Source organism: Sprattus sprattus (genome assembly GCF_963457725.1).
Source record: "Sprattus sprattus genome assembly, chromosome: 2".
Taxonomy (NCBI): domain Eukaryota; kingdom Metazoa; phylum Chordata; class Actinopteri; order Clupeiformes; family Clupeidae; genus Sprattus; species Sprattus sprattus.
Genome location: NC_137921.1, coordinates 67,408,190 through 67,427,147, shown reverse-complemented (window position 1 = coordinate 67,427,147; position 18,958 = coordinate 67,408,190). Strand labels below are relative to the sequence as shown.

Below are 18,958 nucleotides of genomic sequence, written 5' to 3'. Positions count from 1 at the left end.
CCTTTCAGGCCATGTCCCGCCACAATAAGTATTGGCTTGTTGATCCTGCAAGGACATGTTCACAATGAGAAGAGCATACATTAAGCGTGTTATCAAACAAAATATACTTTTATGGCTGATTTCACCTCAAGCATGTGGGTTAATTCTCTCGCATCTCGTTACTTTGCCTACAAGCACGTCTTGCTTTATCGCTGGTTCCATTAATGAGTCGTTCAGGCTTTGATCTGGGCCTCTCCCTTTTCTCCGCTGGTGAACCTTTGAAAGATTGCTCTTTGATCACAGTAAGTCCAGGCCTTCTCCTCCTCTTCCAAAGTGCCTGTCAACTTGCACTCCAGCCTTTTTCTAGGTGGCTGCATTGATCTGCATCTCTCCAGCTGCCTCTTCTTTGGTGTGTGTGTGTGTGTGTGTGTGTGTGTGTGTGTGTGTGTGTGTGTGGGAGGGGAATTCCCAGCAGCAATGTGTGTGTTTTTTTTCCGGGAGTTAAAGCTTAATGAGGCCAAATGGTATTGGGAGAAGGAGGAGAGGAGAAATGAGAGTAAGCTGTTCAGGCCTTCCTGTTATTATCAGATATCTTGCCAAGCATTGCACACAATATTTCTCTGAATACTAAAAGCCATGGATTGAAGCATAATTAGCCAAAAATAGTATTTAAAGCTTTTTTTTTTTAATATGTCAAGTTGATACTGTCTATATATAGCCTATATCTCCAGTGATCAACATAAAGAATGAAGAACAATGACACGTTTAAATATTCTTTTCTATGAAATACAGTCTCCGTAATAGAAAGTAGCAAGTACAGTAAGTGCTATAGATACAATTATTACATTCTAAAAAAATACAGTTGCTGCCCAATGAAACACTTTTCAGAGAGCAATCATGGTGGTCAGAAAAGAAGAGCAGCCTACAGTCATGAAAGCCTGGCTCTGTCCTTCCACCTCTCAATAGATTTGTTACATTCCCTGAGATATCTAAATTGGGGATTCACAGACTTTCTTTAGCAGTGACAGTTAACAGTGAACTGTCAGATATGACATCAAAAAGTTTTCATCCACTGCACTGTTATGAATGTCTTAACTTAACCTACAAAACTGTGCCTGCATGTGTCCTACAAATGAAATGGTAAGACCTTAAACAGCACAGAAGTAGCCTACAGTATGAGCTAAAGGCTGAAATCACACGAAAAAGATATATTGATGTATAAATATAAATAGATAGAACAGTTGTCATGCAATACACCTAAAGTTGACAAGCTACCCCTAAATATTTGTATATGAAGTTGACTGTCATATACCACTCAAATGTAATGCCCACCTCTGTTTTGATCTTCACTCACAATCAATTATTTTATGTCTCAATGATGACATCACGAGCATGCTCAGATTGATAATAGGCCTATATGAAGTGCGGTGAACTGCACCACATTTGAAAATTGTAATCAAACTTGGTAGGTTACTGATTGCTGTATACTCGATGATCACGCAGCCATTTGGCCATGGATTTGCCCTGTCCTTGAGGCTCTCACAAATATCTGATATCAGGTCTCGGAATGTGCCACAATGATAGTAAACTATAAGGCCGTGTTATAATTGCATCAGGCGTAGTGTGTGAACATTTTTTTCCTCACTCTGCAATGTCACGTTGACCTCATTAACAAGCTGAATTATTACACAGTGTAATATGTGTGTAATAAAATGTTTGGACTTGTAGGCTCATGCAGACAACCTCATAGTGAGAATATTATGAACAACAGACTCTTTTATTTGTTTTGCTGTATCTGCGCATAGCATGAACTCTATTACTCATCAAAAATGCACATTAGCCCTTCAGTATGCCAAACTGTAAGGGTCGTTTGATTTAGAATTCCTGCCAATTTACTGAGTTGGGTTGAGAAATTATACCTATCCTTTGATTCCCTTGGCTCAGTCGAAACGGGGACCTAGTTCTCTACGTCATCGCTCTTGCGCGCACTCGTGCTTCAGATCATTTATACACAGGCAATGGTCGCGCAGTCAGCGATAGATTTGGAATGACAAGCAAATTCTTCGTTTCTCCGAACAGTCGGGTGCAACAGTCTCTACGTAGACTATCAGTACGCCTATCAAGATTAGGGAAGACTGGTTCTACTTAAATGATCCACAGCATTTACGAAATTAGTACCGCTAGGTAAATCGTATGCGCGCATAACTGCGAGTCCGTTAGCCAGCTAACATTAGCTTCGCGAGCTAGTTGTATGCTTCAAGGCAGAGCAGTGGGAGCATAGACGCCCCACTCTCACATCAACATCGGGCACGACGTTGCGTCTGTAATCACATGCGATTTTCTTTGGTTTTTAACCAACAACCATGGCGACTGACCTTATAAAGGGCTTTGTTCGCCTTTGCCTGAACCTTCAGGACCCGCATCATGTGGCGAGATTTCAGAAGCTTTGCGGAGTCAGGGGGACCTTTCCTAGAAAATCTGCCAGGACGGAGGAGAAAGAATTGGAGCCCTCTCCCAACGGTTCTTGTGTCAAGCAATGTACGCTAGAGAGCACAGACGACGGGAGTGTTGAACAGAATACTAGCGACCTCCGACAGAGAAAACACACTTCAGAAACTTCAAAACAGGAAGAATGCTCAAATGGCTTGCTCAACGGGGCTGCAATGCCCGAAACGGCAGAGCATGGAAAACAAAATACTCAATCGGAGAGCAATTCCAACGCTGACAGCGAACAAGGGGGTTCTAAAGGAATTGTCAAGCCGCTTCGCAAGAACTCCCTGACTGGTGATGTTGGCCAGGAGTTCATTATTGAGAACAAGTTCCTCTTCTGTCTCTTCACTTTTGGAACAGAACTGGGCAATGAAATGTTCTTCATCGTGTTCTTTCCCTTTCTCATGTGGAACGTCGACGCCTATGTCAGCCGGCAGATTATTGTGGTGTGGGTGCTGGTGTTGTTCCTCGGGCAGTCCACCAAAGACCTCATACGCTGGACACGACCAGCGTCACCGCCGGTGGTCAAAGTCGAGATGTTCTACAATTCGGAATACAGCATGCCATCCACCCACGCTATGACTGGAACCGCACTCCCCTTCTCACTTTTTATGCTTACGTACGGTCGCTGGCAGGTAAGCAGTCACACACACTCATTTGTAGGCTACACGCTTCTGAAACCATATGATAATAAACCATGGAAAACACATAAACAATCCAGTTACGACAGGTACGGTTGACAGAAATCCAGCTTATGTTATGGGCTCTCTTCCAAAATGTGGGACATAAACTCGTATAGCGTAGTGTACAATTCCCTGCTGTCATTATACGTATAACGCAGCACATCCACACAAGTATATCAATTAGCATAATATTAACAGCGGGCCACCGAGGAATGGAAGCGAATGAAAATTCGAAATCATTCTTTATATATAAATATCATTCTGGCTTGCTTGGACCGTAAACACCACGTGCCTCATGGTGCAATTTGTATCTTTTCTGTAATAAGCCGTGAAGAAAGATAGGTTAATAGTAACGATTCCAGGGGTTCCTTTATGAAATGTTGATGAACACGCACGACCGTGACGTAAGGGTCCCTGTCACCTGACTTGGAGCATCCCCTACTTGTGACAGCACTACCAAAACGACCAAACATTGCTGAAGGGTTCAAATGCATTTTCCTCTGCAATCACAATGAACTCTCAAGATTCAGAGTATTTTTCATCCCATAGTGTTCCCAAACCATTTCACAATGGCTTTATCTAACCTACATCTGTAAAAGGGCTGCACAATATAGGAAAAGACATTGCAATATCTTTTTAATGCGATATATATGGTTTAAGCACACCAAACACAGAAGCAGGAGAGTGTTGTGACAACTCCTCTGAAGCAGGTTTGGAGGGAGGAATTAGGTTGCTTGATGCGCTGGTTAACTCACCCTGATAAAATGTTATTTGTAGATGAGTTATGGAAAATGAAACCGTGAAAGTTCTCCTTTTGTATCAATCAGCAAATGCAAAACTTGTCACATGACATGTTTGAGTGAATTTGCCTTACTTGACATTGCCCATCCTGCGATGTGACTTTTGTGCATGCTCACATTGTAATGACGATGCTGAAACACTTACATTTAGTCATTCAGCAGACGCTTTTATCCAAAGCGATGTACAAGGTAGAGAACAATCAAAATACGAGCAATAGAGACCTAGTGTAACAATGAATACTATTTGACATAAGAAAATGAAACATGAAACAATATATTGTGTAGCCCAAATCTATAACGTGTGGATGTTTCTCGCTTCTTATAGCCTGTAGTGTCAATGGCTGTGTGACCACTTTCAAATAACGAAAATGATAAATCAGGCTTTATAACCATCCTCTGTTTGAGATAACAAAACCTTCACCATTTTGTTTCAGCGCTAGGCTAACTGTCGGCCTGATACCACATGGACCCCCGAATACCTGACCGCTTTTTATGGCCGTTAATCTGTAAATTGAAGATGAGGGAGAAGCAATAGCGGGGTTGATGAGGTGATAACACACAGTTCTCTCTCTGTTATCTCTTCGTTCCTCGCTTTGGATTATAAAAATTGTGTGATCCTTTTGGAAAAGTAGCGTGAGCAGCCACGCCTCTGTGATAAGTGAAAGGTATCTCTGGCCATGCGGGCGGTGAGATGGGATGCACACAGATGTAGACACACAGTATGACCAGATATGATAAAGTCATGGTCAGGTCAATGTGCTAAGGTAGGTAGCAATTACTCTTAGATTGGCTGCAGAGCCAACGAAGCCTGATTGGGCTGTTTGTCGTTCCCTTGACGATAATCCGAAAGCATTACAAAGTGTAACTGAAAAGACGTTGGCATTAAGAGGGTGTCCTGACTCTAGCCAATGGATGTCTAGTTCTTACTTATGCTTCAGATGAGTAGAAGAGTTCTGGCCAACAAATTCCAGATATGTTGCTTGAACTAGACAATTAATTACCCATGCTGCATGTATTGTCCTGTGGTCAAGCAGAGTGCATCTGCTCTGCTTTGACCTTGCTACCCCCTTTTTCGCAGTCTGCTACATCAGGAAGCCAGGAACAATGACTCCGGTTCAGGTTTCCCTCTCCCTCATTCTCTGTGGACGCAGCTGGGGACTGGCAGCATCCTGATGCTGCATGGACAGGCCTAAGCAGACAGAAGCTTTAAGCTCATGTTTCCGAGCTGGGTTAAAGGCCAACGAAATTCAAAATGTTGGCACAATAAACTCCAATCTGGCGCATGAAAGACAGAGCAGATTAATCCCCTGCGTCCAAAGAGTGTCTGGCCTGCGTCTCATGTCCTCCGTTCCAACCATGCAGATCTGGGACAACATGAGGTAGCCACATATTCCAGTAAGGCAGGTTCGCGGAAAACCAGCTCCCAATTCATTGCATGTCTCATCAGGATGTCTCTTAGCTCGTTGGCCCCTGAGATTTACATTGCTGGTTTTATTTAGTGGAGCTTACCACTGACCCCACAGCAGCAGATGGTGAGAGAAATGACGGAAGTAGATGCCCAGGCTCTACATCGTCCACCCCTCCACACACACACACACACACACTTTCCTCTTTAGAACGCTCTCTCTCTCAGCTGGAGATGATCTTGGGGGGGAGGGAAGTGCTTACCACACATCCCTTCCTGAGTTTATTCTTCAGGAGACTGATCAGTCTGGGAAATCAAGTGGTTTCCAACCATACCCAGAGGCCTATGAGTAGTGGCGGGCGGGCGGGCGGGTAGAAGCAGCAGGTGTGTAAGATGAGGGGACCACATCTGAGGGCCTCGTTTGGCAGGCCCCGGGCTCCCTAACCAAATTACCTCATTAAACGGCGGTGACCTGACAGCCTTGTGTGTGTGCGTGTGCGTGTGTGTGTGTGCGTGTGTGTGTGTGTGTGTGTGTGTTTGTGTTTGTGTGTGTGTGTGTGTGTGTGTGTGTGTGTGTGTGTGTGTGTGTGTGTGTGTGTGTGTGTGTGTGTGTGTGTGTGTGCGTGCCTGTGTGTGTGTGTCCACCCAAATGACCTCACCAAACACGGCAGCCGGCACTGGCTAGTGGTCTGATCCCGTCACCAGTAAAAGAGAGGGCATGTGAGGCAACACAGATGCTGTGACCTGGCAGCCCTCTATATATATATGTGTGTGTGTGTGTGTCTGTGGGTGTGTGGGTGTGTGTATGCATGTGGACAGCTTTATGTTAATCCATGCAAAACAAAGCAGCCTCTCTCTCCCCCTGCCTGCCAACTAGCTGGGCTGAGACAAGGCTATTGCTCGAGCCTCTCTGTCTCGCTCTACCTTCCTCTTAGTTGTGCTTCGAGAGGGGGTGTTATTCCAGAGCTTTGTGTATTTGCGTGACCGAGGGACAGAGGCTGTGGGTGGCAAACCCCTATGTGTTTTGGTAAGGGAGGCTAGCCTTGTCCACAGGCAGTATTAAACCAATGTGTGTGCTTGAGGGTGGTCTTCCGTGAATTGCAGGCCATTTCCTGAATCCAAGGTTGTTTTTTTTCAGAAAAACGCTCAAGACATGTTAGAAGAGCGCATGTGTGAGGCTCAGTGTATGATCGTTATCCTGGACAACCAAATGAAGGATGATCCTGTGCGCTGCTAAAGGATGTTCTCAGTGTTGGGCAATTACTTGTCTGAAGTAACGCCAAAACTAGAGCAAACCTAGAGAGAAGCCAAATCAGAAATGGAACCAGCGCTCCATTCCAGATCAGGGCCAAATTAGACCCAGTCAGATGCTGTCTGTCAACCAGCACTTAAAGGTAGCGTCTGCGATTCTCTAGAACACCAGATTCAGAGGCTTAAAGGTAGTGTCTGCGATTCTCTAGAACACCAGAGTCAGATGCTTAAAGGTAGCGTCTGTGATTCTCTGGAACACCATAGTCAGAGGCTTAAAGGTAGCGTGTGCGATTCTCTGTAACACCAGAGTCAGAGGCTTAAAGGTAGCGTCTGTGATTCTCTGGAACACCAGAGACAGAGGCTTAAAGGTAGCGTCTGTGATTCTCTGTAACACCAGAGTCAGAGGCTTAAAGGTAGCGTCTGTGATTCTCTGGAACACCAGAGACAGAGGCTTAAAGGTAGCGTCTGTGATTCTCTGGAACACCGGAGTGTTTTTTGAGCGCACCCACAGAACGGACAACTTGAATTGTCTACTTCCTGTAACTGTTGGTAGTAAAAGCAACAGCCGCCCCTGAACCATCAGTTCGTCTCCTGCATCTTCCTTGGCATTCTCACAGTGGACTTCTCACTCTGGGCCTTCGTCAGAGAGCCTTACTAAACTGGAGCGATGAAAACAAAACAGGGCTCATCAGCAACATTAAAGGAGAGGCCAGTGTTTGACATTGATCTTCTCTAACTCCCATTCTGTTTGAAGTCCTAGGGTGGAGTGACATAAAGCTTTGGCCAGCACTTGGCCTTTCCGTTTCTTACACGGCAAGTTTGAGGAACCTATCAAGGCTGTATATACACAGTTGCACACACACATATCAGTCTGGCATGCTATGCCATTCGACAAACAGATAATCAAAGAGGTATCATGGTGTTGGATCACAGTGAATTATGCCGTGGAAGGGGTGAACCTGTAGCGAATATACTTATTTCACATCAGTAACCATATCTCTATCTTTCTCCTTCCCCCCCCCTCTCTCCCTTGCAGTACCCATTTCTCTTTGGTCTGAGTTTGGCAGTCTGCTGGAGCTTCCTGGTGTGCATAAGCAGAATCTACATGGGCATGCATTCTGTACTGGTGAGTAGAGGGTATTACACACACACACACACATACACACGCACACACACACACACATACACACACACACACACACACACACACACACACACACACACACACACACACACACACACACACACACACACACACACACACACACACACACACACACACACACACACACACACACACACACACACACACAGAGGGGCTTCTTTTATGGGGACATGATTAATCTTTATCCTCTGTAAATCAATGTGGGAAATGTATTCATTTACCAGCTGACTTGTGTGTTACACATCTGGGATCCCTGTTCCTAACTGAAAATACAGCTAAATGCATCTTGACATTTCACCCAAGACATGTCATCAGCTGATGAAAGAAGCTTTGCACCCTAAGAAGCTTGGCACCTGGTCTAGCAGATACAAATTATCAGCGACGGGGAAACAAAGCACTCAGCCATCGCAGCACGAGTGTTAAGTGATCCTCGCCTCCTGGTTGCTGTGCCGAACAGATACCCTCGATGCCTTAATGTAGCATCCGTGACTCATCCGTGACTCAGCTGCATCTTCACTGCGATGCGAAGTTTCGGGTAACTAAGAGGCAAACACAGAAAAATGCCTCTCTCATTGACTTGCTGTGGTTCTGTGCTGGGAAGTGAAGCTCTGCACCCACTGGCTGTTTTGATGGAGCCAGATGCTTCCCTGGGGACTCGGCGGCAGTGGCGATGGTGTTGGTGATGATTGCCAAAGACAGTGTGAAATGAACGCGTCAGACGAGACAGATATGAAATGACACGGGATGCCCGTGACTCATGAGTGTGCTGACTGATGGCTCATCACACGGCTGTGTGTGTGTGTGCGTGCGTGCGTGTGTGTGTGTGTGTGTGTGTGTGTGTGTGTGTGTGTGTGTGTGTGTGTGTGTGTGTGTGTGTGTGTGTGTGTGTGTGTGTGTGTGTGTGTGTGTGTGTGTGTGTGTGTGTGTGTGTGTGTGTGTGTGTGCGCGCGCGCGCGCATGCTCGATTCGACCTCCAGGGAACAGCGTATTGACGTCACCCTCACAAGACCTGGCGGCAGACAACTCTACCGTTTTGATGCTGTGCCATGCGAGCTGCGTGGTCTACAGTATGTTATCAGAACAGAGGTGTACGCTGGTTTCTATTTAAAACATCTACTGGGAGATCATTTTCTGTGCATCCTAAAATGAAAACATCACAACTTGCTCCCTACTTTTAGACTATTGGAGAAAATCTCTATGGTGCAGGGATGTGTCTGAGATGCTGGCTCATAACATGGCCGTGGGTGGATTGGAGACTGGCGGAACCAGATCTAACCATAGGGAGTGAGCAGAAGGCACCACAATCCTTTATGTTATTATTTTGGTAAAAAAGAGAGTTGGTTCCGAAAATGTAGATGGTAAATTATTATCGGTTATGTATTTATTTTTTGGTGGCAGTGCATGACCTGCGCCATGGTCCATGTTCTTTTTGATCGAGTAGGGCTGAAACACGGGTGTAAATCCATGCTTGATAGCCTTCTTTTACAGCGGTTACATTTTGATATTCTTACACAACCACACACACACACACACGCACACCCACACACACAAACACACACACACACACCTCAGTTATTTCGCGGGCTTTAGCATTTTCCTTCACTGTGCATGCACTTAAACTCCCTCAGTTATGTTGCGAGACACACCTTAATCAATTATGTGCGCAAAACAGTATTCATGCCATCTTTTCTGGTGCACTGCGTGGAATGGGACTCCAGGAAAGCATACATAACAGATACAGCAGGAGTACATTATTCACTTTATCCCCCATCTCCCAACTGAGCCACATCACAGAAGTGGGTCAGTGGGAGCTGTGAGAGAGGAGGATTATGATTGGCTATTGGTCAGCTGATCCCACCCTGTTGGAGCTAATTGGCTGAATGGGAGCAATGTTCACCCATCATGTGTATGGGGAATAGGCTGCAGATTTTTTTTTTGTTTAAGTTTAATTACTATATATAGCCATTGTTTTAAAAAAGTTCTCTGCGTTAATATGTAAGCCTAACTTCTATCATTAGTTCTGCTAATGTTACGTGACACTGCTCTGTAGCTCAGGTTGAAGGGTTGGAGAGCCAATCTAGGCAGGCCTATAGACTGCAACTTGCACGTACATTCTGCGCCTGTATAAGTGGAAATACCCCCATTTGAAACCATAATCAAAGCAGCGTTTGCCCACCATTTTCACACCGCTCTTCTTCACCACAGACAGTTTTGTAATATAACTACTAGTAATCGACAATATGTCTGATAAGAAGTTGTAAAGGGCACAGCCGTTGGGTCTTTTGGCTGTGGAAAATGAAGGAAGAGCCGGAGGTGAAAAACAAGAAGAAGCCGCACTAAATGGTAGCAGTCATGGATAGGCCCACCACAGGGACGTGACGTAGTCATGGATAGGCCCACCACAGTGACGTGACGTAGTCATGGATAGGCCCACCACAGGGACGTGACGTAGTCATGGATAGGCCCACCACAGGGACGTGACGTAGTCATGGATAGGCCCACCACAGGGACGTGACGTAGTCATGGATAGGCCCACCACAGGGACGTGACGTAGTCATGGAAAGGCCCACCACAGGGACGTGGTAAAGAGTTTTAGAGGCTTTACTGAACTTGTGCTGAGAGCGGGACATAAATGAAACCTCCGGTTTTAAAAGCACCTGCCATTCTAGCGTCCACTCAGGGCATCAAGACTTATCTGAGCTTCCAGAGCTCTGCTGTCATGGCACTTAAGTTGGCCAGCGAGGCCATTCAAATATTATTTTTATTATTATTATTAATATTATATGGTATATTTATTCCGTTTTTTTGTTGTTGTATGTGATGTTAAGCACTTTGAGCCGCCTTATTCGTGTGAAAAGTGCTCTATACGTAAAGTGACACTTACTGACAAATCATGAGCATATCTGAAGTAGGTGAACAGAGAGTTGTGGAGAGGCTGATGGCTCTTAAAGCTGCAGAATGTGCTCAAAAGAATATCTTCTTGCAGATATACCAATCTTCTGTTGGCCAGATTCGTTGAAAAGCCTGGAGCGCATTACAGAGGTTTTGTTTACGAACGTTGTTTCATTGTTTCCACCAGGGTGTGTGTCTGTGTCTGTGTGGACTTCAAGGGCAGAGAAGAGACAGGAGTGGGAAGAACTGTTTTCATATTCCGACTTTGGTATCGCTAGCTGTACTTCAGCTCGACGAAAGCGATCTTTAAGTGCTATTATTGATTCGCTGTGGTCTCTAATAACACTCCAACATCATCCCCTTTTGCTGATGCTGCGTATTGGCCTCAGTTGGAGGCCAGAGTCCACTGGGGGCCACATCACCGTCATGCAATCCTCTGGTTCACACACACACACACACACACACACACACACACACACACACACACACACATCATGCAATCCTCTGGTTCACACACACACACACACACACACACACACACACAGACACACACACACACACACACACACACACACACACACACACACTCACTCTTGCCCCACAAGAGATCAGTGGGGGCCACATCACCATCATGCAATCCTCTGGTTCACACACACACACACACACACACACACACACACACACACACACACACACACACACACACACTCACTCTTGCCCCACAAGAGATCAGTGGGGGCCACATCACCATCCTCTGGTTCACACACACACACACACACACACACACACACACACACACACACACACACACACACACACACCATCATGCAATCCTCTGGTTCACACACACACACACACACACACACACACACACACACACACACACACACCATCATGCAATCCTCTGGTTCACCTCTGCCCAACTGCCTCTAGTTTCAGAGTCCCTCGGTGGGAGGGGGATTACTGCAGCGCTCCGCTGGGTTACAGAGCCGGGGGTGGTCAAGGTCAAACGACAGATAAGTGTGATAAGTTTCAGAGGAAAAGACAACGCAGTGCAGCACTTCAAAGAAACTTGACATATTCTCACGAAAGGATGATTCTCAAACTTTGTGGAATGAAAGCAAAAAAGAGGGAGAGGCAGAGAGAGAGAGAGAGAAAGCTGGCTAACCCAAAGATAACAGAGGAAGTTGGTATTGGACAGGCGCTTATTTGCCTGACGGTGCGAGCCAAGGATAATGTTTATGCTTTGTGTTGTCCTGCACCACTCCGATTAGAGACCTGATTGGCTCATATTCTGGCTGTGCAGTCACGTAGAGCTGTATTTCTTGGAAACTGGAATCCACTTCAGGCTCAGGTTATATGTGCTGTTTGTTTAATGCAACCAGACTGTTTGGACATATTAAACCCAGGCAAATGTTTGTTTATCATATAGAACAAAAATGGCTGTCTTGGTGTGTATGAGTTGAAGGAGGTGATAATTCTGGCCGCGTTAGTCAAACATTAATAATGAATTAAATCAATAATTAATGGGCTTCAAGCTGTTCTAATATGCCCTGTAGACACTTTCTTTTGGTTACGTAGGCAGTGAACTAAAATACAGTGCCTGCATCAACTGCCTTAGAGAATCATTTTCATAATATTTTTTGGGGGATTTAAACCCACACTCACAAGATTTCAAAACAAAGCCCATGTGTCAACACAATTCTTCCGAAGCTTGTAATTTGACTCTGGTATGCCAGAATAGCCGGTGTGTTGGTATGTTGCCCAAGCCTATTACATATTTTAAACTGGATGTGTCAGTTCAGGCCAGTGAGGGACAGTTTCTGTGCTGTGACAACAACGGGCAGGAAATGACAGAAGTACTTGAGAAGTGGGGATGAGATCACCTTGGCCAGAAAAGTGGTAAGAAGAGCACGGCTCTAATTGCCTTCGACGTCTTGGCACATTTTCTGCTGAATGGGACCATCAAGAATATTGGTTTTCTGTATTGTGTTATTTGAAGTCAGTTGAATATCTCCTGTAGTTCCTATCTGGTTCATAACAGGTCAATTATTTTATCCTAAGTGCTGTTTGGACAGCTGATCTCTTGTGGGGCAAGAGTGAACTTTGGCCTCCGTTTTTCTTTGGAGACTTTGCAGAGTTTCACGACTCTGGGGTGAGAGGTCAAACCAAACGAAGGTAGTCAATAGGACGTGTGCATGTGCAGTCACTAAAAGTTGGCTTCTTGTGACACAGACAGCAGAATGTGTGTGTGTGTGTGTGTGTGTGTGTGTACGTGTGTGTGTGTGTGTGTGTGTGTGGGCGTGTGCGTGCGCGTGCGTGCGTGCGTGTGTGCGTGCGTGCGTGCGTGGGCTGGGAGGGTTCATTTCTAGTTGTGTTCTTATTGGTTATTTAGCACTGTGACATTTGCAGGATGACAGTGGTTTTGTTCCATTCTACTTGCATTGTTCTTTATTTATTTAAATCTTAATTTTAGTTTGTATTAGTGTGGATTATCAATCACACTATTGCTCTTTTTTTAATGTTCTTTTATCTTTATTATCTTTATTCCACCCAACAGTAAGGAGTTTTGGTCTAAAACTAGTCGGACTTTAGACAATATAATAGGTCATGTTGTACAGTGAAAGTGTTTCTCACATTTCCTGGACCACAGAATTACATTGTGCACATCCTGGACGGCTAGTGAGAACAAGGGGTGTGTTTATCACATTTATTCACTTGAACATAGACCATCAAAATGAAGTTGGAGATTAAGTAAGGACATTTGTGTTTTGTAGATTATTTCTTCGTTATAACAATGCTTCTTGGCAATAAATCTTATACCGTTGGAAAGCCTGTTTATTTCCCTTTTAAATGGTGCCACATTTGTAAGGAACATGCATTTGGGGGATGAGCAGCACAGCTGATTATGTGGGTAGCGCCCAAGCAAAATGTGCCGAAACTCTCCTATTCTCCTGTTGGTATCCACTCTTGTTTTGAGTTATTTGGTGGATTGGATGATTGAACTCTCGATCAGCAACAAGGAACAAACAAGACATACAGTATTGGTCATTTTACACTTCATTCATTTAATACACCATAAGGGAGATGGCCTGCCATGAGTCCAGACCTCAACCCAATTGAACGCTTGGGGGATCAGCTTGGGTGGGCTGTACGTGTTAGTGACCAGCACAGTGAATACCAACATGAGAATAAACTGTTTAGCATTAGCAGAGAGTTTTGGCAAATTTTACTTGGGCACTACCCACATAAACAGCTGTGCTGCTCATACCACAAATGCATGTTCCTTACAAATGTGGGGCCATTTAAAAGGGAAATAAGCAGGCTTTCCAACGGTATAAGGTTTATTGCCAAGAAGCATTATTACAACATAGAAATAATCTACCAAACACAAATGTCCTTACTTTTAGTGCTATGTTTATATAAACTACCTGCTTATTAAGAGATGTCTCAACACATTGTTTGTTGCATTTGCAATTGCTGCATGTTCCATAGTCATATATTCTTCTTCCTAAGTTTTTCTTAGTGTGTCGCATCAGCATAACGCAATCACAGTTCCTCTTAAGCCTTCCTCTTGTTTTTATCATGCCACCCGTGTTTTGGTGGCACTTCTGCTCCTGGCGCGTCGAGATGTTGACACCGCTCCAACTCTGACACGTCGGTCCTGGTCTCGCACAGCACTGTTTCTAAAAATGGCCACACTGCCTCTTGTCCTTTGTGTGTGGTGCTCAGTGTTTTTTCATCCTTCTTTAAGAAAAAAAGAAAAAACGCTGCGTCTCCGTGGTTTCCTGTAAACACAAAAGCATGCAATTGCTATTAATCTTAGGATATAGTATGTTAAGGATATAAGCGTCATCCTATTGCAATAAGTATTCAACGATAATACTATGACAGAAACATTGAGAAAGCGAAGGCAGATGGCCTTGTTGTGTGTGTCACTATGTGTGTTACTCTGTAATAATACTGCGTTCATTACCCCTCTGTCTTCAGACCACACATACTGTGTCATACAGAATATACAAGAATACATCAACAGATGACTCTCATATGTAGATAAAATGCTTTTGTCAATATTGCCCTTGCACTGCTTTCATTCCCATATCTGATCCTTGAAGTTAGCGTATAGTGATCCACTGCTGTAGAGGTCAAATTGTGAACTTCAAGAGGGCATCGGGAGATGGTTTTAAAGGCTGTTGTGAATTTGCAATGCTATTCATTACAGTGATGTTAGTCAGCTCCCATGTCAATTTTACTGGCACAATGTTACTGGCACAATGTTTCTGTGTCAAGATACTTGTATTATTCAATATGAAAATGGTTATGGTATTTGGCGGACACTTTTGTCCAAACTGATCAACAAAACTAATTTGAGAAAAAAAGAAGTATGTATGAACAACAGCAAAGCATTTTGCTGAAACGATAGATGATTTCTAAAGAGGTGAGTCGGTAATCGCTTTGTGAGACTCTTTCAATGGACCATGGCTGTCACTTGATCAGATATCACTAGGTGGGTCATTCCACTACTAATGAAAATGAGTCTTGATTGCCATCTCTTGTTGTGGAGAGAAGGCAAAGACAACAGACGTTCTCAAGAGGAACGAAGCAGCCCAGTTCTTTGCACACAATGAATGGAGACCATCAACTAAGTTTTGAACATTGAGTATTTTAATAGCAGAGAGTTGGCAAGAATGTCAGTGGGTCATTGGTGTTAGAGAATCACTGCCCTGCGCCTTGTAAGATTATACTTTTTGCCCTGTCACATATCTTTGGTGGTAGGATGTTTGTAGGACGAAGTGTGAGCATCCATGTAATTGCCGCACAATCACATTCGCATTTTCTTGCGGAAATGCATGTCTAGTTGTAATAGAAGTAGGATTTTCTGTGTGTTCTAGTGGTAGTTGTAGTAGTAACATTAGTTATATTTATAGTAGTAGTAGTAGTAGTATTAGTGGTGGTGGTAGAGTGACATGGGAACCATTGTAGCTTTAGCTTGTATTCATGTTTATCTGGCCTGTGAGGTACTTATGGAATCTCATACCTAGTGGCAGAGTGCTCTGAAAAATCCTCTTATAGGCCTACTCATGTCTCTTTGTTTTGTATCATCCTCGATCCCTCTCTCAGGGCAGCCTTGGCCTACCGGTTAGGGTTTCGGGCTGGAAACCGTAGGGTGGCCGGTTCGATCCCCGACCTGTAGGAAACATGTGGGCGGGGGAAGTGGTAGAGCACTGCTCTCCCATGCCCACATCCATGGCTGAAGTGCCCTTGAGCAAGGCACCTAACCCCGATCACTGCTCCCCGGGCGCCGCCAATGGCAGCCCACTGCTCTGGGTTAGTGTGCTTCACTGTGTGTATCACTACCCTGGATGGGTAAAGTGCAGAGATAGAATTCAGAGTACGTGTGTGTCATAAACATAGTCACTAGTCACTAGGGCAATTTCCATTCCATTCTCCCTATCTCTCTCACTCACTCTCACACACTCACATTCGCAAACACACTCTACAAAAGGGCCAAAGTGTTAGTGCATTAAAAACGTCCGGTCTCCCCGGAGAACACTTGAGATCTGGCCTGTTCCTCTTTGTTATCGGGTCATTGAATAGGGCCGAGGCCCGGCCAGTTCCGCACATGATACAGCTGGCTCGTTTGCTGCCAGCGGCGCGGGCCTTATTGATACACAAATAAGCCCTCTGTCCGTATTGACCCAGGCCTGTGGCTGAAGTGTCGGGCTCCGATGAGCAAACAGTGTCCTCAGTTGTACCGGCTAGTCCTTCACCTACTTTCCCAGTGGGACAGATATCCTCAGCAGGCTGTGTGTGTGCGTGCGTCAATAATAGCCACAGATATTGTAAAGCGGATAAGTCCGTTCACCTCACCACTAAATTCTGAGTCAAAGCTGGAAGAGGAAGTGTTCAAGACCTCTTTGTTGATTGCCTTGTGACCGAGAGATACATCAGAGGCATGCAAGACCTCCAAGCACTCAGTACGGTGCTGAAAGGCATGGGCGCTGCCATGAACACAGCACTAGAGCTGTGCTGGGATTAGAATCTCAAAATGATTTGAACTGCTATGGTTTGTTTATCTAACTCGGCCTCTCTCTCTCTCTCTCTCTCTCTCTCTCTCTCTCTCTCTCTCTCTCTGTCCTACAGGAGGTGATCACCGGGTTCCTCTACAGTGTCCTTATCCTGGCCGTCTTCCAGCCTTTGCTGGACAGCATCGACCAGTACTACCTGGCCGGCTCCAACGCGGCCCTGGTCATCGTGGCTCTCCACGTAGGCCTGGGCCTGCTGGCCTTCTCCTTGGACACGTGGAGCACCTCGCGGGGAGACACAGCCCAGGCCCTGAGCACGGGAGCCGGCGCCGCCCTGGCCTCCCACCTCAACCACCAGCTGGGCCTGCAGCCCGACCCACCCTTGTCCCAGCTGCCCCTGGTGATGTCTGCCGTGGACGGGGCCCTGCTAGGCCGCTCCCTGGCCCGACTCCTGGTGGGGGTGGCGGTACTGCTGGTCACGCGGGCCGCCATGAAGGCGCTGACAATCCCGCTGGCGTGCCGTGTGTTCGGCGTGCCCCCGGGGGACGTGCGGCGCGCCAGGCAGAACGCTGCGGTGGAGCTGTCCTACCGCTACCTGGTCTACGGCACGGTAGCTTTCAGCTGCGTCTTCCTAGTGCCGCTGCTCTTTGACTACCTGAGCCTGTCCTGAATCGCCTAAACACTCCTCACACACACACTGACACACAACAACCCAAACCAACCCCCCCCCCCCCCCCCCCCACCCCACAGTCGGTCAGGCGCTTGCCGCGTTCCTACCATCCCGTTGGAGCCCCCCTGTCCCAAGGTCTGCATCCACCTCTTCTCCTGTCCAAACTCTCAGTTCCTCGTGCCCAAACACACACTCAACATAAGGCTGTTGTACCTCCATTATCGCCAATATCAAAAGAGCTCCTTGAACAAAGAGGGAAGGGCCACAGAGTGTTCCTCTTGAGAAAAGCAAACGAATGAAGAGTGAAACTAAGCAGACTCCGCCATAATAGACATTCCTCTAACAGTACATTTCAAGAAGTATTTGCTTTTCTCATTGTTTTTTGTTTTGTTGTGATTTGTTGCTGGCAGGTGCCAACAGGGCAAAGTTCGTTCAAATGACCTATTCAGCCTGCCAAAATTTGAAATGAAATGAGGTTTATTGCTTTTGCCCTCCGCGGGAATTGATTATAGTCCAGACATGCCCTCTTGTTGGAGGATTGCCTTCCCGGTATATATATCTTTGTGCAAACGCCGATTATTGTCTACCTTTCAGAGTTTTAATTAAGGGTCACCTTGGCTTCTGTGTGTCTGCCTACGAACATCCTTGAGGCCTCCTGATCTGGAACTGAGCCCAACTGACCCCTCCAAACCCAAGCCCATTGGCCCCATCGAACCAGACCTTTAAAGAGGCCCTGTTTCAGTGGATCCGTGTCCCAATGTCACGTATGATTCCTGTTTGTTTGACCAGATCCTTCCGCGATCCCGTCACCCCCCTCACATGCTGTGACCACACACACCCATCCTGCGTCATTGTGTTGTTCCCCCAAACCCCCCTCCCCCCCCACCCCAGCTCCTTGGACAATGTCCTGGCTCCCTGCCCACCTCTTAAAGCACTGGCTCTCTTGACATTGTCCATTCAAATCCCCCCCCCCCCCACACACACACACAAACATACACACACATAGACAACTTTGAGAAGGGTGTGTTGAGCATCTGGAAACGGCTCTATACTGCTGTGTACTGTACATTCCCTCCTTTGTAGATACATGGACCATTGTGAAACCCCCCGCCAAATATTGTTTTTTCGTGGAGCCAGTTCCTTTGTTGGAAGCCAAGTATGTCTGCTGTGGTAAACAGGGAACCTTTCCAAAGGCAAGTGGCAAGAACTGTGTGTTTTTGACACTTGTAAGCTTGAGGTTGAAAAGTGGAGTTTGAATTGAGGACAAAGGAACTGGGGGGGGTTGGGAACTTCCTGTTGAAGCTGAAAGCCACGAGAGCCACGTTTAAACTTCCTGGAGACACTCTGTGAGGGTCATATGAAGAGAGGAGGAGCAGAGGAACTATATGAACGCTATCACAAGGCATTCATGGGAAATGCAGTCTTAAGCTCCTTCAACTTCATAATGAGATGATGGGGTGAGGAGTCTTCTAAGGCCAAGTAACATCTGTGTTGTGGGCAGCTGCCTGTACAGTAAAGGCCTTTGAAGTCCGAACACACTGGGTTTTCCTATAAAGATAATTATTATGTTAATATGCTCTGCTTTATGGAATAATAG

At 45.8% G+C, this 18,958-nt stretch overlaps 1 protein-coding gene across 1 annotated transcript; it reads left to right on the top strand.

Annotated features, from left to right (window-relative positions):
• The first annotated feature begins 2,004 nt into the window (after nucleotides 1-2,004).
• On the top strand, nucleotides 2,005-17,397 carry sgpp1a (sphingosine-1-phosphate phosphatase 1a). The gene is made up of 3 exons (XM_080831798.1): nucleotides 2,005-3,104; nucleotides 7,645-7,734; nucleotides 16,810-17,397. The coding sequence occupies exons 1-3, from the start codon at nucleotides 2,343-2,345 to the stop codon at nucleotides 17,359-17,361; spliced, it is 1,404 nt and encodes a 467-aa protein (XP_080687924.1). The 5' UTR covers nucleotides 2,005-2,342; the 3' UTR covers nucleotides 17,362-17,397.
• The last annotated feature ends 1,561 nt before the right edge of the window (nucleotides 17,398-18,958 follow it).

Coding starts and splice junctions, on each gene's coding strand:
- sgpp1a (XM_080831798.1), top strand. CDS start 2,343: ATGGCGACTGACCTTATAAAGGGCTTTGTTCGCCTTTGCCTGAACCTT. Junction 3,105..7,644: donor TTACGTACGGTCGCTGGCAG/GTAAGCAGTCAC, acceptor TCTCCCTTGCAG/TACCCATTTCTCTTTGGTCT. Junction 7,735..16,809: donor TGGGCATGCATTCTGTACTG/GTGAGTAGAGGG, acceptor TCTGTCCTACAG/GAGGTGATCACCGGGTTCCT.